Below are 14,203 nucleotides of genomic sequence, written 5' to 3'. Positions count from 1 at the left end.
GCGGGGAGGATGAAGAAAAACAGCAGATTGGTTGTCTAATTTCCCTAAGTGCATTCTCAAAACTGCCTTCCTCTGAACTGGAATCAGAAGGCACCTACCTGGTGCTTCTGCCCTATTATTTTTTAATCTATTGTCTTTTTCCCCCCTCTCCGTTATGATAACCCGTGGTTAGATCCATGAAGAACAATATTCAATATCCTTTAGAATTAAAGGATGAAATGGGATGGGAGTGTGTCTGTATGTGGTTCCTATGCTCAGAAATTGATTTCTAAAGGGGCATAGGGTGATTGTGTGCATAGGTTTCCATATGTGATGATTAATTAAGGGGCATATTATGTTATGGTTGTGTGTCTTGTGTGTGATTGCAGATACGGTTTTATATGGCTGGGTCAGGAATCATATGTATGACAGCATGTGTGTTTCCTGTGCTCCAGAATGATTGGAAGAGAATATAGTAGCATGCGTGTGGCTTTTCCTGTTCTCCAGAATGATTATGGGGGAAAGGTGTGGCAGATATGGTAAAAGGTGTGGGGTAGAAAAAAAGAGATACTGTAGTATCACAGTATGTGTCTGCCTCATATCAAGCCATCCCAAATAACTGTACTAAGACTTGTTTCATGCCTGCTAGAGGCATTACCCATAGTTGGTGTTTGTGTGTGATGGTTGTTTTTTTATTTGTGTGGAAGATATCACTAGAGGCTACTATACTTGTGCAGAGCAGCTACCAATGCTCTTTCAAGCAAGTGCCTTTTGTTTATTGCTTAATTTCAGGGATACCAAATAAGGACTATTGTTAATTACACACCAGGGTATTTGTCCATTGATCAAAGAAAACAAGAAGTTAGTATCCAGGCTTGAATCATGTGAAAAAAATTGATACAATGATCACTATTAAAAAGTCAACGTTTTCCATTAGTTACCTCACAGTAATAACTGACATAATCACAGATGAACTCAACTTAAAATAGAAAATAGCTATGGTAATTGTTAGCTAAGACTGGATTTAGTTGTTGGTTTTTTTTTTAATGCCAGCAAATTAGACTGCTGGGTACAGTACATATAACCCTTTGGTCATAGAGAACATACAAATCTTAATCCACATGTGGGCTGCTAAAAGATCACTTTAGAGATCCCACTTCATTTTCATTAATGTTAACAGTTGCAAGCATGAATTCCTAGGAGATATGCTGAAAATGTTCCTCCTTGAAAATAGACCCTAATGATTCTGCTGAGCCAGCTGCCTCTGCTATATTTTGACCCAAGGTAGCTGTTGATTGGGTCTTTAATAAAGTCATTTAAACTCAGGAAGAAATCTGCCCCCTACCCCATGGTCTAGTATCACCCAATTTAATGCATTGGGGAGGTTTTAAGTATTTCTAGGATGCATCCAACGTTGGCCTTGTGAGACATGATGCCATTGGTCTGTTTCTTATAGTAATTCCTATACGGCAAAGTCATCGTTACCTATAGTATCGGTAGAGTGATATTACGTGCTGTTGCAGAAAGTTAAAGTGACAAGAGGCTTTACTTGTGGTCTCTGCAGAGTGGTTTTGGTAATCTGGATTATTTTAAGCATTATTCTGTAAAGACATTCAAGACTGACCACGCTTTACCTTTTCGCATCAGCTGTTCAACCTGTTTCTCTGACTGTACCTCAGGAAATTATGTTCTTTGTGGACTTTACTTTTAGCAGCATAATATGTTTGGGGTTTGCCTCGTAAACGGAATGACTCAGGAATCAGCAATCTGCTGCAAAACAACGCCTTTAAGATAGACGATGCATACAGTAAATGAGCCATTCAACTCAAGAGTATAAATGCCAGAGGTTTACTCGTGTATCCTAAAACTCTATCCTTTCTGAAGCTTTTTTCTTAATTCCTGCATGCCCAGGGCAATGCAGCCTGCAAACAAGCTCTGGTTTGCCCCTTACAATGTGGTTGCATTCTAGTTTACAACACCCTGGTGCCCGAGTTAAGCAAAACAGGCCCAGTTTCCAATGCCATTATGACATATATTGAGGAGAGTTATATGGTCATTGCACATCCTCTAAAATGTCATTAAATGGATGTTGGCATCCTGTGGGGTTGCGTCATCAAGACTGTTGGCTGTGACAACTATCTACCGCAATATTTTGGCCTTTGGGTTACAGTTCTTAGTGTTTCTCAGGATCGCTGAGAACTGTGTAGTGATTTCTCCCTATCCTCACTAAAGTGGGCCTTGACTCCCTGTTTCTCAGCAGGGCTTCTTACCAGAGACGCAGTAACAATTTAAGTTCTATACGAAAGGAAGATTTTGCCTCCATTGACCATATATAGCATCTACAATGCACCATAGTCCTATCACAACAGCATTCAATAAGTGTGCATGTCACATAACAGAATCATGACCCTTGGGCCAGGCCTTTATTAATGTGTGCATTGAGGATCTGCTATTCTTTGAAGCTTTAAAGACCTCAGGCAGTGGGAAACTGAACTAAGCTAAAAATGTTAAAACAGGTCATCCAAAGCTGACAGCTTCCCATTCCTACAGCTCTATATTAGTGTGACACCTGTGTGCTAATGCGCTCCTATCACAAAGCTTGAGAAGATTGGTGAAACATTGCATTTCAACACCCAGTGCACTCAGTTCAATTGCAAAAAGTTCAGTTGAAAGGATGCTGCTCCAGATTCAGGAAATTCCAAGCCCCAGCAGCCAAGAGAGCTAACACTGTATAAAGAATGGGGTTGAAAATTAACATTGAAAATATTGTGCCTTCATATAAAGCGAGGGTCCACCCTCATCAGGAATAACAGAAATACACAGGGACCAGAGACAGGGAATGAAAATAATTTAAGACATATGAGGAATGCTTGTAAAGATTGGGATTCTTTAATTTAGAGACGAAACAAATAGGAGAGGACTTGCTAGAGATATACAAAAGAATGAATGGTGTAGAGAAGGTATGTCAGGCACATTTATTAAACTTCTCCTTACACAAGAACAAGGGGGCATTCAACGAGAGGGAATGGCAAGACATTCAAAAGTGATTAAAGGGCATACCTCTTACACGATGCAAAATTGGTTTGTGGCACTCACTGCCACAAGACAGAGAGCCCAAGGGCTTCGTAAGACAAACATAAAGGATGTATTTGCGTAATGAGAACACACACAGGTACAGTGGATGAGAATTTTTAAAAGCTAGGGCTATAAGCTTTGATGGTTCAGGGCATAAGCTAACCATTAATTAATGGAGATTAGGAGGAACTTCCCCTATGTGAGAGACATAATTATCCACTGTGCGGGCAGATGGGAAGTTCTTCTTGAAGCTACTGCTACTGGACATTGTCCATGGCAGGACAGGGGACTAGATGGACCATGGGTCTGTTCTTTTGTGTCAATTCCTGTGTTGCTACACCCTCTACAGGCTGGTTATCTGACTTCCTGGCAATCTGCAGCATACTAAGGCTGCAGTTTGTGGACTGGATCTCTGCATATTCCTTTTCTTAGCCTGTTCTTTTAATCTCTTTTCTTTTTTCACTTCCTGGAATAGAGAGTAATCCCCCAGGGGAAAGAACAAATTGTAATAACTATCAGGAAACAGGCTAAGGTGAAGAGAACTGAGCCGTTTGCAAGAAACAATGATGAATGCATGCTAATGAGTCTCCAGGGTGCAGCTCAGAACAAAATATCCAGGGAGATGTTCCTCATCCCCACTCTTACACCCCTACTTTTTTCATGAGGGCATCGACCACCAGGTGTATATGAGCAACTTAATTTACTGCAAAGCTGGCTGTGTATGGAGATGCTAGTGTAGAGAAATTCACTTCTTCAGACAGCCATCTCTTAAATAATACAAGCTGACAACCAGTTGTGAATAGAACATGAGTGAATATGTCTGCAGCCATCAGAGCGAGGAATCTTATTACAAGGATGTGCTGATACAGCCCCCATTCATACATCCAGGGCTCATCACAAGGCTATTAAGGGAGCATCTATCACAAAATCATTATGTTTTTTAAATGCTTGACAAAGGGCACAGTAGAAATAATTCTTCTTAGACCTTGTAAGTTCCTTGGGTGATGTAATTCTTCACTGAAAATGAACAACGAAAACATTCCATGGCAAACATATAAGATGACAAGAGCAGGCTGAGCAGTGGGTTTGTTTTTCAGTTTAGAGGATGGCTTGGTTTTTCCCAGTGTAGTGGAATGTACCGTAAGAGCATGGAACTGAATGGAGCCCAAGGTCTTTCTGTTCAAGCCCTCTGGTCAAAAAGTAACTCAGGACACAAATAAAAATGAGTTGGTAGATGTTACCCTGTTCTCCCATTTGTTGCACATCACAAAACCACCACACAATCAGACACCACTTCAGCATGGATTTACACCCATGAATTCATCTTGGCTTAAATTTTCAATGGCGCAGAAGGGAGTTACATGGCCAAATCCCATCAAATTTCAATGGGCATTGGGTGCCTAATTCCCTTATCAGGGGGTAGCCATGTTAGTCTGTATCCACAAAAATGATGAGTCCAGTGGCACCTTAAAGACTAACAGATTTATTTGGGCATAAACTTCTGAGGGTAAAAAACCCACTTCTTCAGATGCATGGAGTGAAAATTACAGATGCAGGCATTATTATACACCGGACTCCTCATTGTTTTTGTGGATACAGACTAACACGGCTACCTCCTGATACTTGACACCATGCAAGGCACTAAATTTAGCCGTATGAAGTGGAAATTGTAAGGTAACTCCCTTCTCTTCAATGTATAATAATGCCTGCATCTGTAATTTTCACTCCATGCATCTGAAGAAGTGGGTTAATTCCCTTAGGCTCTTTGAAAATCCCACCCCTTATCTGTTTATCTCGGTACTTATATGGCCACCATCACCACAGAGTCTGAGCACTTTCCAGTTATTTAGAGACTGACCAAGTAAAATGCTGTCCCAACTGAAGTCAATGGGGATTTCAGTGGGGCCAGGGTTTCAGCAGTAATCTCTTTTTCCCTTCCCTGTAGAAGAAATAGTTGGATCAGCAGTTTTCTTTGTTAGTTTGTATATTGGTGTGAAGAGAAGCCCATGGCTGGAAGAGAGGTGCATGAGTAAAGTTGCTTGGTAGCCCGGTATTGCGATACCAGGGAGTGTTGCAGATACAGTTTCAAGTACTTTGGCACAGCTGTGTGAGGTGCCTACAGCTGGAACAGCAGGACATGTTGCAGGTCAGGGCTGAAGTGTATTAGACTAAATAAGAACCCAGAATTAACCAGCCAAAGATGTTACAGGTCGGACTTTAGGTACAGCAACAGAGCTGCATGGGGAAGTTCACGTACAATCACGTCAGTGCTATGAATCCTCCTCTTTCATGAGCACCAAACCCACTTACAAAATCTTGCATGTAAAAAAAAAAAAAAAAGGTACATTTAGCATTAATTGAGGGAGATGCTCAAACCAGACTATGTGCATCCAAATGTGGAGGGCTCAAACTTGAACTTCCTTCCACCCATCAGTAAATTCATATTAATTCTGTGTGACATGCTCCTTTCCTTACACAATCTTGCACCATTTCTCTTCCCATCTCGGGCATTTTCTGCTAATTCCACTGGGGCCCTTTCCTCATGCATACGTGTAACTCACATCAACTTCAATAGGAGTTACAGTGTATGCAACCTGACAATGGAAAAGATTTCATCAGATGGTACAGCTGAATGCTGAAAACACTTATTAAAATTTTAATCTAAACTATATTCATCTTATTTCTATATGCTACATTTGATCAGGCTGAATTATTTTAAACCTTACAACCTGCGTTTGGATGAGTAAATGGATCATGGGTATATGCAGCTCAGGAAACCAATGATCTATGGATAGTTTCACCTAAGAGGAACGTTGATTTAATACAAAAAAAAAAATTCAACCTGTGCGCCTCAGATTTGAGTGTTGGGCCAGTCTGTGCAATGAAGGCTTGTAATGTCCAGGAATCAGGAGGGTCAAACGGAAGTCCTGATCAGAGATCAGAGTTCACACAAAGGGTCCAATCACCAGGAGATCCAATCCAAGGGGAAGGTACAGCAAGGCGGGGTCAGGGAGGGTGGCAGGACCAAGTCAAACGAGGTGACAAGCCAGCACGGCAGGGTCAGGTGGGTCTGAGAAGCAACTAGCAGGCAATGGCTCATTGCTCAGACAAGCAAGAAGGGAAGCAGGATGGGCATCTATGGTCACCAGCCAATCAGGGTCAAGACCACGTAGCCAGCCAGAAAGTGGATGGGGAGCCCACCCAAGTCTGTGAATTCCCTGGAACTCTCATGAGTTGGTGTGGCCCGGTGGGCAAGGCTACTTCTCAAACACTCAGTGGGCCTGGGTTCAAGACAAGGGCAACAAACATTCATAGATTTTAAGGTCAGAATTGGATAAAATTTTCTAAAGCACTATGATGGGGTGGACTAGGTCCTAAGACCCCCTGCTGGAGGCCTCAGGGTTCTGCCACAGCCATCCCAGGGAAGGAGCAGTGGAGAGGTCCTCCAAGCAGGCAAGAGTGGCTGCAGGGGAAGCAGCCAATCAGCACCCAGGAGGGCCCTATAAAAGGAGCTACAGAGGAGAGCAATAGTCAGTTGCTGCTTGGAGTAGGAGGGACTGTGGGCCTGGAAGAGTAGCAGAGCCTGGGGGAGTATTGAGGGAGCATCTGGCTGGTTGCTAGGACTTAGTAGGGCCTGAGCCTGGGGAGGGCTGCAGGAAGATAGTGTCTCCAGGGAGGAAGCTCTGGGGATACAGCCCCATACCAGGGCTGGACTACTTAAATACCAAAGCCCACGGAGGGCTAGAGAGAGGGGCCCTGGTGGACCGTATATCCCAGAAGGGGGTTGTGCTGGTTAACATGCAGACAGTGTGACTCGGCCGGAGCGCTGTGTCACTGACAAATCCACCTGACAACCACCAATAGGGGTCACCAGAACTAAAGAACCAGACACGCCTAACCAGAAGGGGGCACATGAGAGGTGGGTGCCAACTCTGTTAAAAGCACCTAAATGACTTAGGATCCTAAATCTAATTGTCAAAAGTGGGATCATAAATGACTTGGGTGCTTTTGAAAACTGTACCGTTGATGATCATCTTGTCTGACCTCCTTCATTATTTCTGCTCTGCTTACACCACTACTGTGTATTCTGTTTGGGTTTTATTTTACTTATGGCTTAAGGATTGGAGCAGAACATTTGGGCTCTGCAGGCCTAGGTTCAATGCCAATCTCTGCCACTGCCCCACTATGCAGCCTTGGCCAAGTTACTTAGGGCCTGATCCAAAGCCTATTGACATTAATAGGAGTTTTTTCACTGATTTCAATGAGCTTTGAATCAGGCCCTACTATGCCTAGGCTTCAATGGGGATAACTACTCGAGCTGGTCCAAAAAAAAAAAAAAAAATTTTTTTTTTCCAACTAGCCCAAATAATAAAGTGGACACGAAAAAATCTTTCCAACTGCTCACGGCAAGTAACTTCCACTACCACAGTATTTGCATTGCTACCTATGGTAGATAAAGGGAATACCACAAACACCTCAGGAACGATGGATGATTAGGCAAAAATGTGAAATTGTAAAAAGTTTAATGGCAACCATAGTACTTATCTACCTGCGTCAAAGGGAACATTTTGCAGGCATTGAGCTGGTTCCTAGATGAAACAACTATGCCAGGCCCATTCAGAGTCAGCAACTTCTCCTGCAGAAAAGCCAGTCGTTTTGCTTCTAGCCTTCTTATTTCTAGGCATTGTTGCACACCGTTCTTTTTCACTTGATGAACATGTCAGGCTCAGTCCTGTAAGCTTGTGCCCAATTTGAAGCACATGAGCAGCTTCATTGATTTTAAATGGATTACTCAGGTGGTCTGCATGTGCTTAAGTGCTTTGCTGGTGGATTGGACCAGGGTTGATCAGCCCCTAGCAGGATCGAGCACTTAGTGAATAGTATTTATACCCATGCCGTGTAAAATGAAGCCACCGGCAGTGACGTGAGACAAAATTTTTAAACTTTGGTGTTGAAATTAAGCATTTAAATAAAAAGGGTATTTGAAAATCTAGCATTTAATTCCCTGGTCTAAGCCTTAGACTTCTGTATATGTGCTTTGTGCCTGTCTTTTCTTTTCCGCCCTTTCACCTATCATTATATCATTATTATTATTTATATTACAGGAGTACCCACAATGGGTTAGGTGCTGTAAAGATACAGGAGAGGACATTTGCAAAAAGCTTACCATTTTGGAAAAAAAAAAAAAACACCACAGTATTCTACAGTAATGGACCAAAACACTGCAATGTAGGAGAGCTTTACTATAGTCTTCTGGACCATAGTTTGAAAATGCTGTGGCATTTTGGAAACTCTTTAGGGCATTTTTTTTGGGGGGTGGGGGGGTGTATATAGAGTGCCAAGCACAGTCAGATCCTGATCACCACTAGATACTACTGCAGTATAAATAGAAAACAACAAATACATATTTCACAGATTGGAATCCCTTTATCAAGAATCATATCAAGCAGAACCTGATAGTTTCATTTCCTGCTTCCGTTTTAGCGTGAGATCTTGTACTTGAGCCAGTGGGTTTGGGCTTTTTTCAAGAGGATTTTTTTTCCTTAACCAAAAGGACAAACAGCACTGAAAAATTAGACTGACAACAAATAATATGTTTCTTGCTCTGTGATTTTTTCCTTTTATAGCTACCTAGACAGCTTAGATCGAATCGGAGCTCCAGACTACCAGCCAACAGAGCAGGATATACTTCGAACCAGGGTCAAAACAACCGGCATTGTAGAAACCCATTTCACATTCAAAAACCTCCACTTCAGGTAAGTCTGATGTGAATCCACGGTTATATTTTCAGGCAGTGCAAATATCAGCATTGTATGACTGCAACCATATTACCTTGGCCAAAAGTTCTCCCACAGTATGCTTGTCTGACTAGCTGCTATCCTCCACCCTAGAGGTGGCTGCATTTCTGTGGGTAGTAGCATATGTAAAATGGTTTGTAACTGAAGCAGAGTACACTCACCACAGATGTACCCACTCATGGCGGGGCATGGCGTGGCAGTTCTGTCCTCTGTAGCACCCCCTTCTCACAGCTGCTCCAGTCCTGGTGGGGAGGGTGATCCCTCCTTGTGACTCAGCCCTCAAGCTGGGTCACACTTCAGTTTCTACCTTTCCAGGATAACAGAGTCCAGCAAAAACACATCTGGTCCCTCCATCCAGTATGCTGCCCTCTATTTTGTGCCCAGTGATCCATACATCCTTGTCTTAGGGCTTTCTGTAGTCCATATCCCCTTCCTGGAGGCTGGTAGGGGAACCCACTTCTACCCACTGCACTGGGTTCCAGTCCAGGAACCTAGGACAGGCAGTCAAGGTTCATGCCACACAATTCCTTACTGCCACGTCCCTGGTCTTCTTACTGCCAAGCCTTGTCCTGGGCTCTTCTCACCCTGCAAGAGCTTTCCTGTTCCCTCAAGGTCTCTTCACACCCTGTTCCTAGGACAGGGACAGCAGACTTTCTCCCTTCAGCCTCATTCTGTTCCAAACTTCCTCTGTGAATAGTACCACCCAGCCCTTCCCCAGCTGGGTTTCATCAGTAACTAGCCCTGGCCCACCCTCCAGGTGCAACCAGGTGGATTAATTGGCCTCTCTGGCCCACATTAATCTTTTCATCACCTGTGTGGGGTAGGCACCAAGGCACTACTTGCCTTGGTTTAGAAAAAAAATCCCTGATGAGCAGGTTGTTCTACATTTGCCCATGACGGGGTTCCTTGCCCCTTCCTCTGAACCCTCTGGCACTTGCCTGAGCTGGAGACATGACACAAGAACAAACAGACTCTGCTCCAGTCTGGAATGGCATATGGTAAAAACATTCTGCCATTTGTTGCCTACATGTGACTCTCTCATGTAGACAACTAGAAACTCCACACGCTGACGCTCATGGAGTTAGCCAGTAATTGTACTCTCGAGTGCAGGGCGGACGGAGGTTTCTAAGACACACACACACACACACACACACACACACTAAATTAGACTGGGAGTTCAGCCTCTTAAAGCCACAGATCCCCTAAGATACATGCAGATTGCTAGGGCTCTCTGGAAACCAAGAGCTGTCGTCAGAGAGGCCCCTTGCCCATGTACGGTCAACAAATCCCCCACAGCACCCAAGCCCCTGGACAATCGTCAGGAGCTATGCTGTCATGGGTTTTCCTAACCGCCGCTGCCCGTAGAACTCCTCCTTGAGGACAGCGGGGTTCCAAACCTCAGAAAAGGAAGAAGAGAGAGTCATTGCAGACTCTGTTGTCCTGTGCGAGGAGCCCTTCAGGGATGAGTACTTAGAAATACAGAAGGGATTACTAATATTTTCCCTTTGTTAATAAAGAATAAATGAAGAGACGTCCCTGTTTCATGCACAGGCTGTTCGATGTGGGAGGTCAGAGGTCAGAACGTAAGAAATGGATCCATTGCTTTGAGGACGTCACAGCGATCATTTTTTGTGTCGCGCTGAGTGGTTACGATCAGGTGCTCCATGAAGATGAAACCACGGTGAGTGCTTACGGGGCGACACAGGTCCCGACACCTCATCGCTGGCCTATTGCATAGCCTGCCATTGCTCAGGGATCAACTCACGCTCATTGGCTTGTACCAAATCAATGGAATTTTGTTAATCGTACGTCTTCCCTTGATTCTGAAATCGTGTGCAGATCCTTTCTTCCCCTAACCCTTGGAAATTAAGTCTTCCATTGCCCAGGGTGGAGTTAACCAAGGTAACAGTTTCTTGCTCTGATTAAGTTATAATGTTTTCTTTTCTCTCAAGTTGATCAGTGCAAAATGCCATGGGACATAAAGAGGATCCTGAACCCAGAGAGTAGAATGATAAGCAGTGAATAGGTGCTTTTGAAAACAAACTTAAGGAAATAAACAAACAGCACTTGGAACATCCAGATACACAAAGCTGTTGCAACCCCACAGATTCCTCAGGCGGATTCAAGCTATCAGGGTAACCTGCTTCTAAATGCAAAAGAAATTCATTTTCCCGAGTTAAATGGGGACTGTTCAACTCTTGGGTGGAATTTGTTTTATGGGGGATGGGATTATCTCCTATACCTCCCCACTGTGATACTAGACCTGAAATACTGCATGGAAATTGAAAATAAGAGATATCGGGATACACTAGCTGCCAGATGATTGTGTGGCACTCCCCATTAATCTGAATGTGTTAGATGTGTGGGCAAATAAAGGGTGGGAGAACACTCACTAGCACTTTTCACCAACTATACGGCATGCAGTAAGAAAGATACCTGTGCATTTGGGGAGATGGAATGTCAATAACAGAAAAGGCAAGTCGTTGTAGGAGTAACCAGGTATTGTCTTTTAAATGGAGTTGCACTTGCCCAGCATTGAAGAACCAAAAGTCAGAGCTTCCTAAATGTTCTGTGCATGCCCAATGTGCAACAGTTCAATGGAGATGCTATTGTCACCAGTTTCTGTAGGAGGCACTAACGTTTATTCCCTCTTTCCTGTTTGTAAAGCATCAGAAGTTAGAATGGATAACACGGTGGGGAGGGACTCTAAAAGGGTTGGTAACTTGCAGGCAATAATGGATTCACGAAGAGACTTTTTGGGCTATTTACATCTTCTTGGTCAGATTCATGAACTCTGGTAAAGAGATCACCTGCTTGTTGAAATCCTGCATTGCATTAGTTTAGATTACATAGACACCAGAATTTAGTCTGATAGTAATATCCACATGCCCCTAGATCTACAGATTCGGATTGAGATTCTGAATCACCATACCGCACCACACTCCTCCAGAAAACATTTAGGATGCACCAGCTACTTTATAATATCTGTATTAACTAAGAAGCTTTCCTATACATGTGTTTTCCACTTCCTATGTATCCATCCCAGTATCACAGATATTGGCTGGAATTTTCAAGGGCCTAAGGGAGTTAGGGGAAAGTCAATGAGAATTGGGCACCTAACTCAAAGCTTTTTGAAAATCCTGCCCATCAACTTTGTGATCAATTTTCTGTAATAACACTAGTGTCATCTGCTATGTAGATCTAAAATAGAGTACAGCAACTCTGTTGTGTGTGTTTGTGAACCACATGTCTCCATAGCTCCCAAGAGACACTCACCCACTGAGAAGGTGATGCCCCTTCTGGAATGGGAAGTCTGCCAGTCACACGATGTGGAGGAGCATATGCAGGTTAGGAAGGACTCAGTTTGCAAAAATGCCTAGGGTCTGAGGTGCAAACGTGCCGATTACTGTCAAATGTCTGTTGAAGAAGTGGATGCTCAGGACTTCTGTAAATGAGGTCCATGGTGTCTCTCGTTAGGCACCAAAAAACTGAAGCTCCTGAAATTAGTGACCACTTTTAGTGCTTTGGCCTTTCACTTGGTTTACCAAGGTCTATAAAATGGGGATAAAATTGATTTACAGAAGTGTTGTGAGGCTATATTACTTAATGTTTGTTGCTCCCCACACCATCCATGCTGACAGACACATCAATGATCTCTCTAACAGAGAACAGAAATACAGTGATGATTCTCAGTGGGAGCCTTACTAGTGTTGTATTAGGTCTTTAATTCAGACTGTTTTCTGAACCCCTGATGTAGGCAGGAACAGCAGCTTCTGTAACCCACAGTTACACAGTTACCCACAGAGTTGCACCACACTCTCCATTAAGAATATTAGTTTTGGATTAATTTGAGGTGCAGTTCTGGGATTTTTTTTCTATGTACATTTCACTTCACAAGTCACTCCCTGGTACTCTGGGCAACAGGAAAAAAGACACAGATTCTGATCATTTGACTGGACAGTTGTCAGTGCAAATTAGAGAGACAAGGTGGGTCAGGTCACATCTTTTACCAGCATCTGCTGGTGAAAGAGACAGGCTTTCGAGCTTCTGTAAATGAGGTCCATGGTGTCTCTCGTTAGGCACCAAAAAACTGAAGCTCCTGAAATTAGTGACCACTTTTAGTGCTTTGGCCTTTCACTTGGTTTACCAAGGTCTATAAAATGGGGATAAAATTGATTTACAGAAGTGTTGTGAGGCTATATTACTTAATGTTTGTTGCTCCCCACACCATCCATGCTGACAGACACATCAATGATCTCTCTAACAGAGAACAGAAATACAGTGATGATTCTCAGTGGGAGCCTTACTAGTGTTGTATTAGGTCTTTAATTCAGACTGTTTTCTGAACCCCTGATGTAGGCAGGAACAGCAGCTTCTGTAACCCACAGTTACACAGTTACCCACAGAGTTGCACCACACTCTCCATTAAGAATATTAGTTTTGGATTAATTTGAGGTGCAGTTCTGGGATTTTTTTTCTATGTACATTTCACTTCACAAGTCACTCCCTGGTACTCTGGGCAACAGGAAAAAAGACACAGATTCTGATCATTTGACTGGACAGTTGTCAGTGCAAATTAGAGAGACAAGGTGGGTCAGGTCACATCTTTTACCAGCATCTGCTGGTGAAAGAGACAGGCTTTCGAGCTTCTACACAACTCTTCTTCAGGTCTTGGCAACACTGCAAAGAAACTACAACACTGGAAAGTGCAAATTAAATGCAGATGACGCTCTTGTTTAGCCTAACTATACAAGTCCTGCTGAGTTAAAACACAAGTAGTGAAAAAAGAAAACAACAAATTCAGTATCCTTGGGCCTGCTACTTCCATAACTCAGATCTCCTATGCAAGTGGCATGCTGAAAACACAGCATCTACTGACAGTTTGATCTCAGTCAATTTCACCCCTACCATTCTGTCAGGAACAATTTCACCTACAGCTTTATTCACCACAATCTCCTTCCTTAAAATGTAGTTCAGCTTTAAAACTAACTGTGTAAATGACATCTCCTAGGTCAGGTGATTTAGCCCCTGTGTGCATCAGTCACATCTGCTGCCTTTATTTACAAAAAGGAGCTTTTACTGTTTCATACTTGTTAGCACAAAGGCAACACAGTTAAGAAAGTAAGCTGGATTGTGTTCTTCTTTGCACATCATCTATAGAAACTCTTACTAAGTTCCCATCACTTAAACCTGTGCAAAACCATTGAAGGCCCTGAGATTGCACAAATGTCACTAAGGGCAAAATCTTTATTACTGGTGATGATAAATGAGAAAAAAAGAACCCAGCTTGTGTGTGAGGTCTTAAAACACGTTTGCAAAGATGGCACTTGAAAAAAATATTTGTTCCTTGT

General features: G+C 43.0%; 1 protein-coding gene across 3 annotated transcripts in view; it reads left to right on the top strand.

Annotated features, from left to right (window-relative positions):
* The window catches only part of GNAO1 (G protein subunit alpha o1), a 294,593-nt gene that overhangs the window by 227,189 nt on the left and 53,201 nt on the right, over window positions 1-14,203 (top strand). For all 3 annotated transcript variants that reach the window (XM_038368089.2, XM_043495136.1, XM_038368090.2), the window contains exons 5-6: window positions 8,682-8,810; window positions 10,404-10,533. In XM_038368089.2, coding sequence (XP_038224017.1) covers window positions 8,682-8,810; window positions 10,404-10,533 — 259 coding nt within the window. The remainder of the gene's footprint in view (window positions 1-8,681; window positions 8,811-10,403; window positions 10,534-14,203) is intronic.

The sequence above is a fragment of the Dermochelys coriacea genome, chromosome 12 (genome assembly GCF_009764565.3).
Source record: "Dermochelys coriacea isolate rDerCor1 chromosome 12, rDerCor1.pri.v4, whole genome shotgun sequence".
Taxonomy (NCBI): Eukaryota; Metazoa; Chordata; order Testudines; family Dermochelyidae; genus Dermochelys; species Dermochelys coriacea.
Note: the sequence above shows the minus strand (reverse complement) of the source record. Positions and strands in the feature narration are given on the sequence as shown.